At 41.4% G+C, this 20,807-nt stretch overlaps 1 protein-coding gene across 2 annotated transcripts in view; it reads right to left on the bottom strand.

Moving 5' to 3' along the window:
- STK4 (serine/threonine kinase 4) overlaps positions 1–20,798 on the bottom strand; it is a 47,868-nt gene extending 27,070 nt beyond the window's left edge. For both annotated transcript variants that reach the window (XM_074843002.1, XM_074843003.1), the window contains exons 1-9: positions 20,697–20,798; positions 17,976–18,056; positions 17,035–17,163; positions 14,991–15,105; positions 14,287–14,451; positions 13,732–13,899; positions 13,029–13,166; positions 12,265–12,393; positions 9,236–9,422 (exon numbers count right to left, since the gene is read on the bottom strand). In XM_074843002.1, coding sequence (XP_074699103.1) covers positions 9,236–9,422; positions 12,265–12,393; positions 13,029–13,166; positions 13,732–13,899; positions 14,287–14,451; positions 14,991–15,105; positions 17,035–17,163; positions 17,976–18,056; positions 20,697–20,728 — 1,144 coding nt within the window. In that variant the 5' untranslated portion in view covers positions 20,729–20,798. The remainder of the gene's footprint in view (positions 1–9,235; positions 9,423–12,264; positions 12,394–13,028; positions 13,167–13,731; positions 13,900–14,286; positions 14,452–14,990; positions 15,106–17,034; positions 17,164–17,975; positions 18,057–20,696) is intronic.
- Positions 20,799–20,807: the final 9 nt, after the last annotated feature.

Here is a 20,807-nt window from a genome sequence, read left to right as displayed (position 1 = left end):
CTGGAATACAGATCTAAGATGTCTGAAATTTTAGTTGTTGCTATGATCTCAGTAGGGGTATGCAGCAAGACCGACAGAAATGCTCCCAGAGACAGACATTACACTAAATCAATTATCCCAGCACGACTGGATTTCTTTTCGTCAATCTTGGCACTTAACAGCAGTGTCATCTTTCCAAAGATGATCTGCTATTAATTCAACAGAAGAATCACACTGCTATATCTTTAAGATTTTGATAACAGGCAGCTGAAGACAAAAATCGATCACTGCTATTTGGAGAAGCAGATGCTGCTGAAAGATGACACCGCACTAAACGTGTCTGTGCCAAAAAGCATTTAACTTCCTAGTTTTATAGGGTTAGACTAAAATATGAACATTTGACAGAAAGTGAGATCACAACTGTGGCAGAGAAGAGCCTTTTATGAGAAGGTCACCCTGTGGTGACAAGAAAGGCTTCACCATGCATTTATTTTGGAACCTAAAGAGTTGCTTATAAGGATGAGCCACGAGAGCTCCCTGGAGCCATTAACGGTCTGCCATTTAGATACGCAGTCATCTTTTAGGAGCTGTATTAATTACACAAATGGAACACCACAGCTCTGATGGAGCCAGTCCAGCTGACTGCAGAACTGCAGGTTTGGGGTAGCTGTACAGGGCCACACGCACTGGAAGACCGCCTGTCACACAGCCTGCCTTGCAGTGGAGAGGAGAAGCCCTCTGCAGAAAACTCACAAGTGCTGACTGGTATAAAGTCATGTTTAGAAAAAAGTACAAGAACATCAGTATCGTTGTGTGTGAGAACAGAAAGAGATGTGAAATTGGTGGGTGCAAAGGTAAAGAATGCTCTAAATTATGAACAAATATCCCCCTAGATTTTGATTTTTAAAGTAGCACCATGCTAAGCTTACTACTGATTTCAGTAATAGTGTTACCCTTTCAGTACTGGAAAGCAAAGTCCAATTGTGTGTGGTACTGTGCAAGCTGGGACAGTCCTTACCCAAAGCACAAACAGCTCAGACAAGCCAGAAGACACCTGACAAACACAGGCAGGGTACTGCAAGAAGCCAGTAAGGCAATATCAACAAGAGTCAGTGGCCTCAGCATACTGGATCCTCTCCTCTGTTGGGCTACAGCAAGGTTCAGTTTCAAGGAAAAATGTAAACAACAGTGCACTCCCTCCCAGAAAATGTCTGAATACTTGAGGGAATTGAGTAAGTCAGTCTTAATGGCTGACTGCAGCATACAGACCTTCTTACATCAAGCCAAAAGATGATAAAGAAGGTGTGGAGAGCCTTCAAGACATTTTTATTTCCATATGATGCTGCAGAGAAAGTAGAATGATAAAGAAGAAACAGCACAGTCAATTAAACCAGCAAGAGATTTACTTTTTTTTCCAGCAGTAAAGAATATCCATGAAACCAGATCATTCAGTATCATCTAGTCCCAGAAATCAAAGCACTCATTTTGTTGATTTTGTCAAATTAGCTCTCACAATTGAAAATTTTCAGAAGCTCACGAGCTTCAAAAGAAAAGTGGATTTACGAAGTCCTTCTAGCTATCTGAACAAGCTTGCTGAGTAATGAAACTAGAATTGCTGCTTTTCTCTAAAATTATTCTTCTCTACTCAAACTTGACAGTAGAAGAATCCTTGTTTTATTATTCTTTCCTCTTGAAAGAGATTACTATTATCTACCTAGGGTGAATATTCTAGAGTCACAAAGCTTGTCATGAGAGAGTAAGATAACCTCAGGAACACATTTTGTGTGCTCTTTACTCAAGTCAGTTTATACAGTTAATACTTAAAATACCTATTCTTGAAGCCATGGTGAGAGACTTCCTCCCTTATATCGCAAAAATTGGAGCTAGAGTTGTGGCTGGGAACAGTCAGAAGATCATGCTACAAATTAATCTACAAAGAAGGGAATGTAAATCAACAACAGTGAAGCGATCAATTGCTACATTAGCAATATCAAACTGAAATGTGATACTTGGTACACATACATGTATTTGTCAAGATTTTAGGAGTCCCCAGTCTTTAGAAAGGCAACTGGCCTCAGCTCTGGAGAATACTTGTGTTTACAAGAATGACGTGTCAGGAGCAACAAAACAAAAAATTTTTAAGTTGACTCATGCTAGGAAGTGTCACAAACTCTCTGCACAAGCTCAGGAAGTTCCACCCCTGTGAGCAGGAGGCTGCAGAGATGCAGTGAAGAGAACTCATGTTAACTTTAAAGAAAGCTGAGCTATCACTGCCTTTAGTCAGATGTAGGGCCAGAAAGGATCCCCTGGGACAGGCAGCACAGTCTTTTGCTATCATATACAAGGTTATATAGTCCCTTTCACAGAGGGATCAAGATCTATTGTGAAGCAATTGGTCTGCTTTGTCCTTGCTGTTGACAGGCTTGCTGTTCTCCCGGAGTTATAAACCCTCTCATTTCCAGTCTGAAGTTTATGGGCAGCCAGTGTATATGCACTTGTTCTTGAGCAAGTCTCAGCTCTTCAGCATTCAAACCATTATCCTCTACAGTGTTCACTTCCCCTCCTTGCCCTTTTAAAATTTTTTTTTAAGGAGTTCTCATATCCAATGTCACCTTTCATTTTAGCGGTCTAAATAAGCGTAGATCTTTCACTGACTTCTCACATAACAGGCTTAGTCCCCAGTAGTCTCAGTAAGCTTCTGTCTGCTTTAGACTGAATTATGTAACTTTTAAGACTGAAAATGCACATGTATTTAAAATGCACAAAACAGTGCCTGATGATTATGTGCAAGCAACACTTCATTAATATTAAATTTCAAATGGAATTGCAGTTTTATTTGCTTCAGGCTATTTCTTAGAGATCACAGATGAACTTTAGCAGCTGGACAGCATAATTTGTACAGTATGAACAGGACTGAGTCATTTTATGCAGCAGAGCAGAGAAATGCCAATTTATTCAACCAGAGCAAAAAGTGCTCCATCACTAATGAATTCACCCCATGGCAACACAAGCTGAGATTTCCTGACATTAAGAGCAGACACATAACACTTCATATCTATTGATACATCCCATAATTATGGCCTATCTAAAACTAAATCAAAGCAGAACATACCTGACAGGTCCTGCTATTAAGAAGGAGCTCCTAAATGACTGTGAAAATCAGTGCTAGGTATCCTAACTAATCTCTTTTAATGAATATAAGGCATCGAAGTCATCTAAGGAGAAGAGTACCACCACCCATCCAAAGCTGTGGTGTATTTAATTGAGAACTCTCTGAAAGAGGAGATCCTCCCAGTAGTGAAAGCTGTTTAAGAACAGGTTACCTCCTTTTGGATCTCTTTTACATAAAAACTCAGGAAAGATTATAACTATATAGCAGCTTTCTTTCTCCATCACAGATTTTCAGTGGACACCTACATCTTTCACCTCATTAGTATGAATTGCTAATTCAGTCCAGCAACTACAGGACATGACACAGGCAGCAAGATGTGAAGGTGCATCTGGAAAGAAGTGAACATTTCATATCCTGCATCATCTGGCTCAGGTTCTGATGAATCTTAATAAGAAACATCCTCATGGACAGGGATGCAGTCTTCAGGTCCAGCACGCTGTGGGCAACAGCTCCAGGTCCCCAAATTGCGAATAACCGAGTAAGCATTTGCTAACACCCTTTCTACTCATAACCCGGAAACTCATTTGCTTATCTAGAGAGAACAGAAAACAACATGGCAATGAACATTTTTTTTTTCTGAAGCTTGAAAATCTGCTGGTAAAAATTAATTTGGTTTTAAACTTCTGTAATTACAGAATTTAAGAGTTTATAGAGTTTTCCTCATTCCTGCTCAGGAGGAAAGCTTTCTCCAGGGTTTATTTTGATCCAGTAGGAAGTGAGTTTATTCTTAGAAGAGACAGGTAGGTTACAGTTTGCCTGTACGTGCAAATATATGCATGCATATGGGACAGAGATATAGTTATTAAGTGATTTACTGCTACTCTGTCTCTTGGTTGAGTCTCCCCAAGCATACTGCCTCCTGCACGCTATTCAGGACTCCGTCAGTCATACCTCCCGTCTTCCTCAAGACAATGCTTCTGTCCAGAAAAAAAGCCCCCTACTTTCTATCCCCCACCATCACAAATGCAGGAATGCTTAACAGTGAAGTGTTAGGAACAGTAAAAATACCTGTGTTAAACACATACACCTCTTTCTCCAATTTCAGTGTCTCTGACAATATAAATATTAATAGATGATTAACTTTGCGTTAAAGCTTTGTCAAATATTCAGGACAACCAAAGGTGGAGAAGCATCCAACTTAGATCCTGCGCTTAACTTTTCTTCATCCTTCAGCCTGCACAGAACCACTATTTCAGTTGCTAGCACGCTGCACAGAGGTCCTGTTGCCTACCACTATTCAAACAGGAAAATCAAAACCCACAGCAAAAACCCTACAACAAAATGACAGCACATACAACTCCTCCCATTGCTCAGAAATACTGTCTGCATGTTTGCACAACTTGAGGTTCTTAGACAAACTGTGCTGGCCACTGTTTACGTCAAGTTTGCCAGCAAGGCTGCTATTAAAAGTCAGAAAGTAACACAGCTGGAAGAGTTATCTGTGAAGATTTGTATTCTCCACACCTTAAAAGTGGCAGTACAATGCTTCTTACAGTTCAAGAAGAATTTAATCAATGTAGGTGTTTCTATAAACAGTGTGTTATTTAAATGCATAAAGCTAAGAGTGTTTTATGGTCCAATTTATTTTAAACACAGAACTGTACCACTGGACATTAATAACACTAAGTAGTGGGAAGCTGCTATGAAGAGCTAGTGTCTACAGAGAAAACCAGAAGCAAAACACAGCCAATATCTCTGACATGCACATGACAGAAATCCTGACAAGATGTGGAGCAGCACCTGCATCAGCTATTTGGATAACATGCATCTGCACTTTTCTGGACAACTACTGATATTACACCACCTATAGCTACCCGAGCTACATACCGGACATACTTTATTCAATTATAATATTAATGCAATCACATAAACCTTCTGCCATCAATATTCATCCTGCTGTTCACATTACAGCTTTTATAGTCATTGCTTTAAATGAAAAATCACAGGTTAATTAATGGGGAAAAAAGTCTTCCCAATCTTGGCAGTAACACTTCTCTGGTTTAGGTTTAAGTGTCACCCACTGGATGTCTCACAAAGCCACCAAGACTAACAAGCTTACTCGGAATCATTTTTCTAACAGGAAATTGCCAAGTTTGCATCTTAGCTCATTTAATTTGCTAATGAAACCCAATCTCCCCTCAAAAGGGGAAATATCTTTTTAAAAGGACACACCCATACTTAGCAGCATGGGCATGGTAAAAGCATGACAAAACTCAAACCATTCTTAACTCTGTTGTAAGAATGAAGCCTGGAATTTTTTATTTTCAACATTCACAAACTATTGAGACTTTTTTTACCTGCATATTACATTATCAAGGTAGAGGCAACAGCATTATTAGAGCTTCTGGTCTACCACTGCACCAGGTGCTCTACTGAATGCGTTCTGCATTAACAAAAACCCCACACCCACAATTCTTCCACCGTCTCCAGATCCCTCATTCATCTCGACCCAAAAACCAGACAGCCCAACTCACACCACTGTTGGCAGTTCTACATTCTCCAGTGGCGTTTTATTTGGTGCTTAAACAACCAAGAGGCACATTAACATAGAAAATAGGACAGACTATAGTACTAGACAAACTAGATCCTATTTCACTTGGATCTGATCGTATTGCAGTGTCCAAGGAAGGCAATATGTTTATCTGCTTTATTATAAAATTACATTCCCGTCTAAGTCAAAGAGACAAACTCATGCCAAGTTTCCACTATCTCTAAAGACCTACAGCAAATAAAGCAGAAAAAGCAAAAAAGAGTAAAAAATGCCACACTGTTTACTAACACTCTATGTTCTCTCATAGAAAAATTAAAAAAAGATTTTTTCAGACATATTAACAGTTCAAAAGTTATTCCAGATCTCAAGCACAATGGAAATGTCTGTTATTGCAAATCATTGTTCATCCATAGTTCTTCAGCTACTTCCAAAGTTTTCCTGGAATAGTTTAACTGCAATCCATAAGTAATCTGGTAGCAATCGATTTATAAGTAAAATGTGTCGCAGCACAATTTAGTAGCTGCGGTTTCAGGCAATCATTTGAGTGCTTTCAAAATGCGTAACAGAATGTCATAGTGAGATTTTTAATGTTGCCTGAGTATTTATATTGAGTGCCCAGAAAAAAAGACAAGCAAATGAAAAAATTTAAGCAAAGAGAATTACAGCTCAATTGACTACAAATCAAAACTTCCCCTACAATGTAAAATACTGGAATTTAATACTGCTTTTCCTCTGAGCTTGAAAAGTCATTAATTGATTTATGCGAGAATCACTTTCAAGGCTATTGGAAGTTGTTTGCTAGAGATTTCTAAGACAACCTAAAGCATCATATTTCAATGTCCTATAAACACTTCTCACATTAAAAAGAAATAAAACCAACCCAAAAACTGGTGCAGACTCAGATTTATTTTTTCAAATTACGAGGAAGGGCTAGAACACAAGCTCAGAAGCCTGCAGTTAAAAAGCCCAAGACACCTAGGGAAGTTAAATGCTCCTACTAATGCCATGCAAGAAAAATCAGAACTTTTTTATCGACTTAAAACAGGTTTTATTGTGAGTCATAACACAAGCTGCCAAATGAAATATAGACGTCTTTAAAAATATGAATCAATGAAGCTTCTTCAAACTCAGTGGTTTCCAAACAGCATTATTACATTTATATTTAAGATTACAAAAAGAACTTGCTCCAGAGTGTTCTGCAGCAGGCTGATGAACTTTACAGTTAAATCAATCTAACTGAATGTTATGAGAACATGAATATGGAAATGGCAAGCTGGAAAATGGAGCTGTAGGCAATCCTCATGAAGGACAAGCTGCTCAAAGACACTGCCTTACAGTGCATCCAAGAAACAAACACAGAACTACTCTGTGCAGCAGCCAGAATTTCAGAATTATGCTACTGGGGAAGGAGGACAAAAAGGCGTTAAGGAGAAGTTAAGTTTTAGTCTGGTACAATCATTTTCATTAACATCGGATTTCTGAGAATCAAGGTACAAGTTAGTAAAATGCAGCACAGCCTGCAGCAGAGAGTGCTGAGTGCAGCTGGGTTTCACTAGATACTGCTGTGTGAAAGCCATCAGCATGAAAGCGATACCAGTATCAACCATCACTTGCACCCAGGATCTCAAAATGCTTCCTCCAGAAGGCAGAGCTGCTCCAGCACTTCTGCCGTATACTCAGCTTTGACTATACAGCAGCAGTTGAAGAGAGTGCTTTTAAGAAGTCTGTAGTCTAAGGGGGGTTTAAAATAAAAACTTGACTTTCTAGTCCCAGAGGTCTAGAGCTCTTAGAGCTTGTTCTGGAGCTCCCTCTTGAGGTTAAATACTACACTATATTAAAGACATTGCTATATCCTCATAACTGATTCTACTCAAAATGAGAATATGTCCTTGCAAAAAAGGTATTATCAAAGGCATCTCCTCAAACCTCTGTACACTACTTTGTAGAGAGCATTAGATGTTTTTGAGTTACAAGCGCTGCAATCTTAAAAAGATGATGAGAAGACAAGCATGTGTTAAACCCAGGAAAATAAACTAAAGAGGCACTTTACTTACACACCTTTGGTAGCCAGTGCAGGAGCACCACTGACAGTAAACCTCTGTTACTGTGAATCATGAGATGGAACAATACACGCTGATGATGAGAAACTAACAGTGTTGTCTATTTGTAAAGAAATTGCAACTTCACTAGGTTTATTTAAGGCTGTTAACACATCCCACTCTTTGGATGACCTTTCAGCTACTCTAAGCGTCCATCTGCCTCCTTGCCAGAGCTGCTTTGTTTCACAAAACCTGATGCCTTTACTCCATTGTCTTTGTTAACACAAGCTGCTACATGGGCTGACACCTCTGGTTTTTAATGTGCTGAATCAAGTGTTTGCCAAAAGTTTGCAAAAGTCTTTAAACGGGTTCTGCTGAAATTTCACTATCTTTCCACAAGCTCTAGAGGGCCCCCACATGGAAGGAGCTTTCAACACAAATTCCTGAGAAAAGGATTTTTCCAAACTCCTTTTGAGAATTTCTTCCTCTCCCACAACAGCTAAAGGTTCAAAATCAGACAGCCAAGGAAGTCTTTGGAAACAGTGCAAGAGCCAAAAGAACAAGCCTCGCCTATGATGGTCATATTTTACTACTGCTGAGCCCCCACTCAGCACTTTCCTCAGTCTTTGAACAAACATCCACGCTGGCCAGCTGAGTCATCTACGACTACCTCCGCCTCAATACTGTTGAGCCTGCCCAATCAGTGGGAATGGATTTCTAGAAGAATCCATAATTGAGAAAAGATTCTTGTTCTTCTAGTCATACTTTTCCAGGGAGACTCTCCCTGCCATTTCTTTAATCAAAGAAACATTGTTAAACCCTCTTCCAGCTCAATCTGTGAGGCCTTCCACAGACTATCAGGGATCAAAGTCCCAGCATTTGAAAATCTTACATCCTATGACCAGGCTTATAGGTTTAGTAAACTTTTCTGTTTTAGCGTGGAATGGATTTCAGCTTGAATGTCTGATAACAGCAACACACAGTTTGTTCAGTTCTTAGTGATTAAAGTAACACTAAAGAAACACACAAGCTAGCTCCTCCCACTGTGTGCCTTGCAGTGCCTGAAATGTGTAGGATACTTGTCATTTCATAAATGTGGCCCTTAATTTGATGCATCAGTTCTGAAACAGACTTGCTGTTTTCAGATGCCAGGTTACAGCCAGATCACATTCTAAAGCAACACAAATTTTTTTATTAACCCTATGCTAGAGTCTCCCTCCTTTACATTCTGCGAAAAAGACAAACAAACAAAAAAGAACCAACTAAAAAAACATACTAGCTAGAATCAGATCTTATCCAATCAGCACAGAAGCTTGTGAAAATTGTGCACAATTCATCAGCTATACAACTGCAAGACTAAAAAGAACAGTGTGAAACTTGGACCTAGAAAGGGTGTCTTGTCTCTACTGCCAGAGGGCATTGACAAGTTTTAACTCCCTACAGCCAAAAGACATCACAATAAGCTACCAAAAATATCAAAGTAGGTTGGGAATACATATCATAGCCCACATCAGGTCCTAAGTAATATTCTAGAAGTTAAAGATGCTTTCTTACTTTTCATGGTGCCTTCCTCCTCTTCCTCTTCTGTGTTTATGACCATTGTGCCCAGCTGGGATTCCAAGGTGCCATCGTGTTCAATCATTGTGTTGGCTCCATCACTCATCGTGTTGACAGCTCTTATGGTACCTGTTTCATCTCCGCTCGCCCTCACCATGGTACCTGAATCGGTTTCATCTTCTTCCTGTACAAGGATGCCATAAATACATTTTTACTGATGGTGGCAAAGTCCCGTGAAGAATATCTATATTCAAGGACACTGGCAAGGCTTACTAATTCAGAGATTTTTACAAATACACATAGAAGCAACATTTTGGTTTATGCACTTAGTTCTCTCCCCGTCATCTCCAAACAGGTAATGAAAAGTCTTCATACTTTTCTGCCAGCACGATAAATAAGAGAACAGATGAATAATCAGGAGAAAGTTCTCAATCCAAGTTGTATCTCATTTCTGACCTGGTGACCTATCCATAAGAGTAGATTACAAATACTCATTCAGTCATTAGTGTTTCTGTTCATTTTGTGAGCTTTAACAGTTGAACTAAAACCCCTATCTCCAGTGGTACATTTCACTGAAGAGTCATTACTTATTAGACAGCAACAGGTCTAAGTCTGGAGTGCATGTGGCACACTGAAGAAAAACAATCACCCTATTTTTTAGGAGTCTGTCTTTAACATTTAGGTAGTTTTACTTGCTAGAAACTTCAGAAGCACTGAATAAACATTAACTGTATTTGCAAGTCTTTAAAAAGGAATGAAATAAGTTATCAAAGTCTAGCCATTTTTTTCAGATGAGAATTATTTCTTATCTTTCCATTTGCTAACAGGCACTAAATATTATATAAGTTTGAATTATTGCTGTCAAGGCTCAAGAGACTGACTGTAGGAAAACACAAGCTCCTGAAACAAATTCTGGTAGGACAACTTCCTGGCAGATCGTTGCTTTAGCCAGAGGTAGTAATATCACTAGGTGGCGTGTGCTTCACTACGTATATATTGTGATTAAGATTTCATGAAGAACAAGGTCAAAATTTCCACAATCTATTTAGTTTCTTGGAAATGTAGACCAGCTATCCAACTACAAGACCAGAAGTCACTTCCTAGGTTTACAGTAGCTTCTGGGCATCTCACCTTGGATGAGATGCTTGTGTTTTGTTAAAATGATGAAGTTCACAGTTCTTTGTGTGTGACCATGGGCTGATCTGTATTAGTGTTAGAGGGAAAACACAGGTCTCACACATCAAGCTGTAATTCTCCATCTCAATGTCACTGAAAGAAGACAGTACACCCCTCCACATTCTGGTGTTCCGTGCATTTTATCTGTTCTGTCAAGGATGGCTACAGAATTTACTTCCTAACCTTAAAACCAATAGCAAGAGGAAGAGAAAACTACACAAGATGTTAATGGAGGAAAAGTAATTCTATGTGGAGATGAGTGGGTGAGAGGAAGTAATAAATTTGTTAGCTACACATCATTTAACAAAGGACTACAGCAGAAATTTCCACAGCACTTGGGAACACTTTTCTGCTAGCAGACGTGGAGTAGAGAAGCTTCGGGAAAACACACACACACCGACGGAGACCACTCAACTCCACTACATAGACACCATCTCAGCAATGTGACTGCAGATCAGTCAGAAATGAAGAAGAGAGGGCAGGGACAATACTCTCAAGAGTCAACATCATGGCAACGTGACCAGTAAAGTTACTTCCACACTGAATAAATAGGCGGTCCTAAACTGAAAAAACTAGACAAACAATGTCTTCAGCAAAGATACTGTTGACCATGCTATTCAAGTCTAACCTCTGAAAAGGACTGGCACACAATGCCTTTTGTTGTGCCCATTTCATTTATTCAGGTTGAAGCAGGCAGAGGCTCAAAAAACAGCTTTCAACATGCTTTCCATATTCACATGCTGTAACCACTGAAGCAAGGAGCCCAAACTTAAATTCACAGCAATCCCCTGAACACTTGTCATGCCCTCACCTCAGGTTTCTGTCGGTTGCTCTTGTGCAGTAGAAAGTTTCTATAAGGGGGGTTCTAAAGCACAACAATAGTAAAACAACACAACATACTTATAGCTCATCACAGATAATGTTATTATTTTATACTAGGAGAGCAGTCTAAGACCTGAACATACAATGAAAAATTCTCATTACTGCATAAATAATATAACCAACTGGGGAAATATATCGAGTCTTTCGTTGCTTTGTAGACTTATTCAATCACAGGTCTCCAGCTATGCTACAAGCTAAACAGCAAGCCATACGTGCTGTCTGTCTGTCCTGGTTTCAGCTAGGACAGTTATTTTTCTTCCCAGTAGCTGGTATAGTGCTGTGTTTTGGATTCAGGATGAGAATAAGGTTGATAACACACTGATGTTGTTCTTGTTGCTAAGCAGTGTTTACACTAAGCCAAGGACTTTGCAGCTTCTCACCCCACCAGCATGTAGGCTGGGGGGCACAAGAAGCTGGGAGGGGACACAGCCAGGAGAGCTGACCCCAAGTGGCCAGAGGGCCATGCCATACCATATGACATCATGCTCAGTGTATCATCTAGGGGGAAAGCTGGCTGGGGGGCGCTGCTCTGGAACTGGCTGGGCATCAGTAGGTTGGTGGTGACCAATTACACTGTGCATCCCTTGTTTTGTACATTCTAATTCTTTTGTCATTATTATTTTCCACTCCTTTTCTGTCCTATTAAACTGTCTTTATCTCAACCCATGCATTTTACTTTTTTTTTGCCAATTCTCTCCCCCATTCCACTAAGGGGCGGGCAGTGAGTGAGCAAGCAGCTGTGTGGTGCTTAGCTGCCTGCCAGGTTAAACCACAGCACTATCCCACTCAAATACAAAGATTGAGGAGGGACCAAGCATCAGGTTAAGCAGTCATAAAGTAGAAAACTTGAGAACTAAGTAAAATCCACAGGCAATTGGACAAAAAAAAACCCCCAAAAACAAAGCAGCTAAGCCTTATGAAAGGAGCAAGGGTTTAGACTTTGTACGTTGTTGCTATTAAATACTCACTGAATTCTCTTCATCATCTTGATCTACTTCACGCTGTTGCGCCTCTTGACGTTTCAGCTTGATATCCATTGCTTCATTAATCAAGTCTCGCAGAATTGACACTCCTTTGGCACTTTTAACAAACGGATGCTAAGAAGTATTTAAAAACAAATAAGCACTGCATCTGAACCAAGACACATCAGTAAACCACTGTTACTATGGCCTACTTTCAATCAAAACTAAGGTTTAACTCAATACATTACTAAAATAAAAATCCAATACTTCTGTTTGGCACAGGAGGGAGACGTCCCACCCTCCAAACAAGATCATGTTGCAAAGGCACTACTGCTGTGAGACCTTGGGCTCATTCCCCTCCTACAACTCTACTTCTTTCCTCAGCAGCTTAGCTGTCAAGAACCAATTGCACAGATCAACACCATGCCCACACCATTCTGAGCAGTCACTTGCATTTAGCCTCCCCTTTTTAATGTTTTAAGAGGCAGTTTTTTCTTGGAAGTGCTGGTGAGAATTTGAAAGTAAAACCAAAACAAAATCCCTTCCAAAAGCCAAACAAACAAAAAAACAACCCAGAGAAGACAAAGAAAGGAAGTTAGACTGGTTCTTAGAGAAGAACTAAAAAGCTGAAGTGGAGTGTAAGATTTTTTAAATGAACTATTAAAATCTGTAGTGAGTAGGAGCAACTAAAATGAAACCAACAGACACATAGCACTGTCTAACCTAGCAAGCCTTCTCTAGAGCTTACGTTCTTGTAAGAAAGGGCAGACCTGCAGAAGCTGTGTTGCAGTGGCACGCTGCTCCGGGCTCTTAACAAGACACTGTTTTACAAAGTCCGTAAAATTGTCTGACCAGAGCTCTGGTTTCCGGAATGTTGGAGGTGGATTGGTAGGAATCATGAAAATTGCCTGAAAGCAGAAGGAATATTCCAGATTTCCAAACAAAGTTTAAAGCTTTCCGACATAAATACACCATAAATACACACAGACATACATTGGTACTAAAGAACGATAGATATTTCAAGTTTGCTGCTTCTGAAGGGCTTGTGTCGATATTATACACAAATTTGCTCAGAGGGATCAAGTAGCAAGAAATCTGACTTTTCTCACTAGGTACTTACACTTCTGTCTGAGCCATTATGTGCCCCAAAAGGTGTGAATCTGCCGGTTTTAAGTCTTAAAAATTTGAGCTTGCATAAAAAAAAAAATCCTTTGGATAATACAGCTGAAAATATGTTTCTTCACACCTGACACAGGGAGCTTCAGCTATGTCTTAAGAGAATCGTGATTTTCCTTCCCACACAGATTCTTTCTCAAAGACCTGTTTTTTATTTAATCAACAGTACAAAGAACTGACAGAAAACAAATCTTTACTCTAAATTAAAAGCAAGATAGCATGTTGATATGTTATGCAGACAGCTATAATAGCATGTCCTTCCCATACAGCAATACATTCTAAAAGGCCAGTCCTTACCCTCATAGGATGAATATCTGCATAAGGTGGTTTGCCTTCAGCCATTTCTATTGCAGTGATTCCCAGAGACCAGATGTCTGCAACACAATTATACCCAATTTCTTGAATCACTTCTGGAGCCATCCAGAATGGGGTCCCTATAACTGTGTTCCGCTTTGCCATGGTGTCCTGAGAAGAAAAGCAGGATAAAAATCCAGACAACGGCAACTGTATTAGCCACAAACACTCATTAGTGAATTATCACCCAAATTATCTTCCACTTGCATGCACATTATTAGATCCAACAAAACTGGGATACGAGGGCTGCAAAGAGGAATTGAAATGGGCTTACAGAAGTTACAAATATCCTGAAGAAAACAGCAAATGCTATTGCAAACCGTTATTTAGTTATAGCAGCTTCCACAGAGGAAGCTCTGCTCTAATGCGTTGCTGGTTTAGTATCTCATTATGTTGATGCAAAGTGCTAGAACAGTGTAGAACAATTTTTCAGAGTCTCCACAAGCACGTGACATGCAGGTAAACTGAAGCATATACAACCATCTTGGTTTTACTTACTGTAAGCTGTCCTGCTACTCCAAAGTCTGCAAGTTTAGCATGTCCCTCTGTATTCAGCAATATATTTCCAGCTTTGATGTCCCTGTGTATTTTCCTCATAAAATGCAGGTACTCTAGTCCTTTCAGTGTTGATTGCACTATTGTAGCAATTTCCTCTTCTGTGAGCTAAAGAAGAGAAGAGTTACTGTCAACCCATCGGTTGCTAAGATATAACACTATTGTGTTTCAGTCCATTTTCCTGAGATTCTCTAATTGCCATTTAATTACCTTCACTAAAAATTACAATACTAATGGGAAATTAATTAGCAACTTACAGCACTATGTAGTAGAAATAGATTACAACCAGCATACATATACACACGTACCATATTTTACATACCAAAATCCTTTCTCAACTAGTAATTCTTATCCTGCAATAACCAAAGTAAGGCAAAGTAGTCTGTTATTCAGAATCAGTCTGGGTTTCCAGAAAAGCCAACAAACCAAGATCTGCTCCACTGATTACATTATCCAGATAGCTGATTACACTGATCGAGTTTTGGTTTTCTAAGTTTCAGAGGAACAAAGGAGCTGCATCTCAAGTCATGGCCAATGGTTGTGTCAGGCGTTGAACACCATGAGAATTATGCCCAAACTACTCAGCTTCCTTGAGCAGCTGGACACCCATATTTCCCATTCAGACATTCAAAGGAGAAAGGACGTACAGTTTTATTTCGTAATCGAATAATATCAGACACCGATCCAGCGCCGCAGTATTCCATGACTATCCACAGGTCTGTGTTCTTAAAATAGCTGCCGTAATATTTCACCACATGAGGACTATGAAATATGAAAAAAGGAGAAGAAAACAAAGGGTCAAATACTAGCAACCAGCATAACTGAATAAGCAAAGTACACTGCGGAGTCCCTAAATAAGTTTTGGAAATTCAGAGTTGAAGTGCCACTGAAAAAACCCTGATGAAAAGCATTCCAAACCAGTCTGAACTTGCATAGGGCTACTGCTGTCCTGCCAAGCCGCTTCCCCACAGCGGTGCTCATCTGACCGGCCAGTAAGTCAGGTCAGGGAGCTAAACCATCTGAAAATAAATCCTACAGAAATAAGGAGTGCTTAGCCTTCAATCTGGTTTAGCTCCCTGAACCAGATTACAACAAGGTCAGTGCTGTGGCAAGCAAGAAGGCAGGACAAGGGAATGAGAAACAGACCACGGCAGTCCCTGGTAAAGCTGCTGCAGAGCATCTGCAACCAAATGCAAACATCAAATAAGGTCCAAAGTTTGCTGGAAAACAGCTATCATGTTCATTAAGAGGAATGTTCCCCCACTAACACATGCACATACCTGTTTCTACAATTTAGTCCAGGATGTATTTTAGGAAACCAGTACAACCTAAGACTGTCTCTCACAGTCAGCTATCTGGCTGCCCAGAAAGCAAACAACCTAGTAAAGTATATTGGTCACAATAACCATCTGTCCTCTGGAAAAGGTAAAGCAGAAAACTAACAGAAAGACTGTTCCTGATTTTGTGGGAATGGAGCTAAGGAACAAAAATGCACTTCATCTATTCTCTGCTGAGTATTTTCTAATGAAAAACTGTAAAACTATCAAGTCAGTCACACTGTGCAGTGTCCCTTAATGCTTGCACAGAAAATGTGATGCTCCAGCGATTCACTCCCTCTGCTGTTCATAACTGTAAGGTCTCATTTTAGGCCTTACAGTGTTAATATTTTAAGAAAGGGACACCTAGTAATGCTTTCCAAGCTACACAGTAAGATTTTTCAGGAATAAATTCTTTCCAAGTTACATTTTGTTATCTGCCATCAGTCACCTTCATTTAAAGAGTGAGAGTGAAGTGCAATAGAGCTAGTGACTGGGACCACAGTTTAATACTGCTATTGTCATTTATTTTAAATAGTTTTCCACACCTGAAGTCCATCAAAGCAGTATTTCTTAAGGCTAAGTTCATAATACCAGAAGAAATTAGTGTATTTTAAACTTTCAGCCTAGGACACACTTGGAGAGGAGGTCTTCTGCGCCCATGAGCTCTTCATTACCTAAGGTATTACACCACCTTTTCCCATAAGAAACATGCAAAGACAACCCAGAGAGCCAACCCTGTGCCCGCAGAGCTGCCAGCAAGTTATTCTGGGGATGCTCAGATCAGCAGACAGCTTGTACCGCACTAGAACCTGCACAGGCAGAAAAGGGCAGGGAAGGACGGTTCTGCCACCCAAGCAGATGACAGCATGTAGGTTACGCACATGCAAGAGCAGTCATGCATTAGTGCTCTCATCCATGGGTGCCCTCTAAAAACAAACAAAAACCCCTCTTCTAACCGTTTTCTATGTCCAAACCAAAACTTGCTTGGAAGTCATTACCCCTTTGGGGATAGGAACTGCTGTTCTAGCACACAATCAAGTTGTCACTGCTCAACAAGTGACGGCGCACGGGGAGAACCGCAGTAACTGCTCACACGCTCGGCTCTTTGCTGCCAGCAAGTGCACGGTTATTCAACTTAGCTTAATGCTCTCTTGTTGCAAGCTAAATTGTTGTTGTCTTACCTTTGCCTGGATTAACACTACCCAAATGGTCAGTTAACATGACTCAGCTGATACGAGGTAACTTGATCGTACAAGTCCAGCCTTTTAAAAAACATTTAAGGCAACATCATGGCTTTTATTTGATTAAATGCCAGATCATAGACATTATCGGTATGCAAAGAAAAGTCATGGGTTTTGCAGTGTATGTTTACCTGTCACATTGCTGCATTATGGATATTTCCTTTATAATCTCTTGCAGGTCAGATTCCACAGGAACTTGTTTAATTGCAACAACTTGACCCGTTTCTTTATGAATGGCTTTGAACACACTGCCATAGGAGCTACGAAACAAAATATTAAAGAAACACTGAATACAATAACATTTTAAAAATGCAAGTGTTACGGTTTTGCTTTTTGCAACTGCAGCCATCAGGTAAAAAAAAAAAGCTATCCTCCTGCTAAAAATATTTTGCATTTTAATGTAAACAATCAGTCCACTAGTTTCTAAACACTATAATAAATAAGTCACAGCACACTGAGGGGGTCAGAAGGGAGCCAACCATCATTACGCTGCCCGTAGCTTTGGAATGGCCTTTTACACAAATCCAGCAAATACAATTCTCTCTTTTTTCCAGCATACAGTACCAGCTGAGCATCAGTAAGAACTACAGCTCTGGTCAGAGAGGTTTGCTTGTTCTTGTCAGATATTATCTGTCTTATTTCCAGCTTCTTTACTTACAGCAGCCAGGCAGATTTCCAACTCAGTTTCTTCAAATGAAGAAGGCAAACATGTCACTCACCGAGCACTCCCATGCTGTTCTGCCTTACCAAGTGGCACAATGCAACAGAAGCTCATTTCCACCACACAAACCTCTCGAGTTCTCACAGAGCCCTATCAACTCCAGATTGGGATTTTTCAATAATGTTTTAACTCCCTCCTGCCACATCATATGCTACTGTTTGGATTAAGATAACGTACTCTTGAGAAACAAATTCTTTTTTCTGTTACTAACGAAACACCGGCACTATATTAGTACACACCTTTGCAGTAATAGGGCAAAAGTGAAAAATCAGAGACCACCGAACACACACCCATTACATAGATTTGTCCTTAGAGAAACGTACATTGGGCACACTGGAATAGAACACATACCCTTCTCCAAGCTTCTCCAATACATCAAATACTTCTTCAGGTTGTTTGGTTAAACTGTCTTCATCTAACTTCTTCAGCTGCCTGTACATGTAAGAATAGAGAAGTTATTACATTTAATTTCACGGCAGTTTGGGCTTTGTTGAAACAGAAGAATAAATAGCATCGCTTAAATGTACGCAAGGCTTAGCATGAAGTAAATTGGTTATGAAATAAGTTTATTTCACCTGACCAGGAAACCAAATATTATTAGAATCCAATAGCAAAAGAGGACTGGGAATAACAGAATTTGATCAGGCACACAAATCTGCAGTTCCTCTTGGTGGAAACACATCTCAGGATCTATACGTAGGTGGTCAAATCCCAACACAGGACTGCAGAGTCTTGCAGCTATCGAACATATCTGCTGAAGTTCAATGCCTTGTATGGTAGGATATGTACTAAGGCCATGCAAAAAGGAGTACCATCTTCCCTGACGTCTTAGAGTATATGTGGAATACATTTGTTGGGAGGAAGGAGGCAATACTGATCTCACTTGTACATTTTTAACATCAGAAGTTCAGATCTTGACTTTGCAGGCCTGGACATATACTAGAAAAATTCTATTGGGGGGGAGGAAACTGGTATCTGACTCTTTTAGGAGTCCAACCCTCTTAAATGCATTGCTAATAAGAGTCAGCTGAAATACTTCCTAGGAAAAAAAAATATGCTATGCACTGTGATCCTTCACTTTGCCCCCCTCAACCCTAGTACAACTTTCAGGGAGATTCTGCACACAATGCAACAAGATCAACTGCGTTTCTTTCAGTCCACCTCTACCACAGCAGTACCAAGAAACCTCCTTAAATAGCTAAGGACTACATAAATAACCAGTTCTGAAAACACAGTATTTTACTGTTGAGCAAACAATATCTAATAGCCCACAAACAAGTGCTCTTTCATTTTCACATGAAGTAAAAAAAAATCTGAAACAACAACAACAAAAAACCCACAAAAACCACCCAAACAAAAAACCCTCCAAACTCCCCAAACCAGCTCATACAAGTTTTTGAAACACAGAAACTTACTAGTCTCGGAGTTTTCAGAACTTACTGGTCTCACAGCAAGCAGTGTTTAAAATGAAACATGCGCGGTCACCTGCAGCAGCAAATTACTACTGAAAGCTCTTACTGCTGCTGTTAAAGATCATGACTCCAGCCACTGGCATGCTAGTTTTGATACTAAATATGTAATTTTTTTTCCCCAGTTTCATCAGAAACAGAGTGAGAAACCACTCACTGATCCTTGGCTATTATGTTTATGCACAAAAGCCATACAGGAGGAGCAGCTCATGCATGGAGTACATACAATGGCTTCCTGAAGCAAAGGAAACATTATAAAAAAGCAGACTCAGGAAGTGGTGAAATACTGAAAGTAGTCACTAGCTTCCCTGCAAAGATAAGCATTAACCAACAGAGTGATACTTGTCCTTGTAAAAATGAGGAGGGAGGAGGGTGTGGGAAGAGCAGAAAAGAGGAAAAAAAAAAAAAAATATCAGTGACCAGACAAGCCACCCTTTCCAAGGACCCTAAAAAGTGGCGATGCAAGAGGCAGATCCTTCTTGCTGAAGTTGAGGCCTAAATTTTATTTAAAAAAAAAAAAAGGCTTTTCACACACCCAAACATAACAACCAGACAACTACTGTGTTTACATCGAACTACCACATTTCTGCTATAATCCAAGAGTACAATTACTTTGCACTGCCCAGTTCGCCCAGCGCACTCGCTGCTGTCAAAGATGCATTTTCACTGTGTGTTTGTACAACACGGATATCACAGCAACACAAAAACAATCTCACCCAGGTTGTTACTCAGATCTAATCTCAATCACCTTCCAGTTAAATACTGGCACAAGCAATTAGACTATAAAAATAGACTTTTCTTTTTTAATAGAAGCTGCATTGCTGGTTTATTTAACAAAAAAAGGCGATGTCACTGAAGACCAGAGCCAGCAGCTTCCTTTGTTCGCTGCCGAAGGCGCTCCCCGGGAGCCGGCTGCCCACCCCCGATAACACCCTGACAGGCCGCCGCGGGTCTGCCGGCGCCTCCCCGCAGGCTGCCCGGCTGCAGCCCGCCCCTCGGGGCCGGTGGCTCACGGCTCCGCTCGCAGCTCGCCCCGAAGCCCCTCGATGAACCGGGCTCGCACCTCGCCGCCGCGGCCGGGCCCAGCGCGGGGCGGCGGGAGCGCCCGCGGGTTGTGCCGAGGCGGGGCCGGCCCCGGGTTCACAAACCTGCGAAAAACCCGCCCAAAGCGGGACGAGAGGAAAGAGTAAGTTACCGGGAGCTCTGTCACGGCACGGGCCAGCACCCCCTCGGTACGGCCACGTTAACCGGTGTGAGCCTCCGCAGGCTCCGATATTTCGGTTTAAGCCACTTTTCCACCCCCTGAGCTCGGTGCTGTCACAGCACGGACCCGCCGGCGCTGCCCAGTTCGTCCCGCTGCGGAGCGATTAACACCACCGGCCCCGCGGCCCCGGCACTCCTCCCGCCGCTGTCCGCCGGCTCGGAGCGGCGAAGGGGCAGGAGTCCGGCGCGGCTTGGCCAGCCCGCTCCCGCCGGCGCCGGGCCCCTCGCCGACACCCCTCAGGCCCGGGGCGCGCCCGCCACCCCCCAGAAAGCCCCCAGGGGCCGGCCGGGCCGCAGCATCCACACGCCCCGCACGGATACACCCCCGCCCGCGGCTCACCGGCGCGGGTGCCGCAGCTGCACCGTCTCCATGGCGCTCGGGGCGGCGGCGGCCGGTCGCTCCCTCACTCCTCCATGACAGCCCCGCGCCGCCGCTTCCGCCCGCCGCCGG

This window comes from Strix aluco, chromosome 17 (genome assembly GCF_031877795.1).
Source record: "Strix aluco isolate bStrAlu1 chromosome 17, bStrAlu1.hap1, whole genome shotgun sequence".
Taxonomy (NCBI): Eukaryota; Metazoa; Chordata; class Aves; order Strigiformes; family Strigidae; genus Strix; species Strix aluco.
Note: the sequence above shows the minus strand (reverse complement) of the source record. Positions and strands in the feature narration are given on the sequence as shown.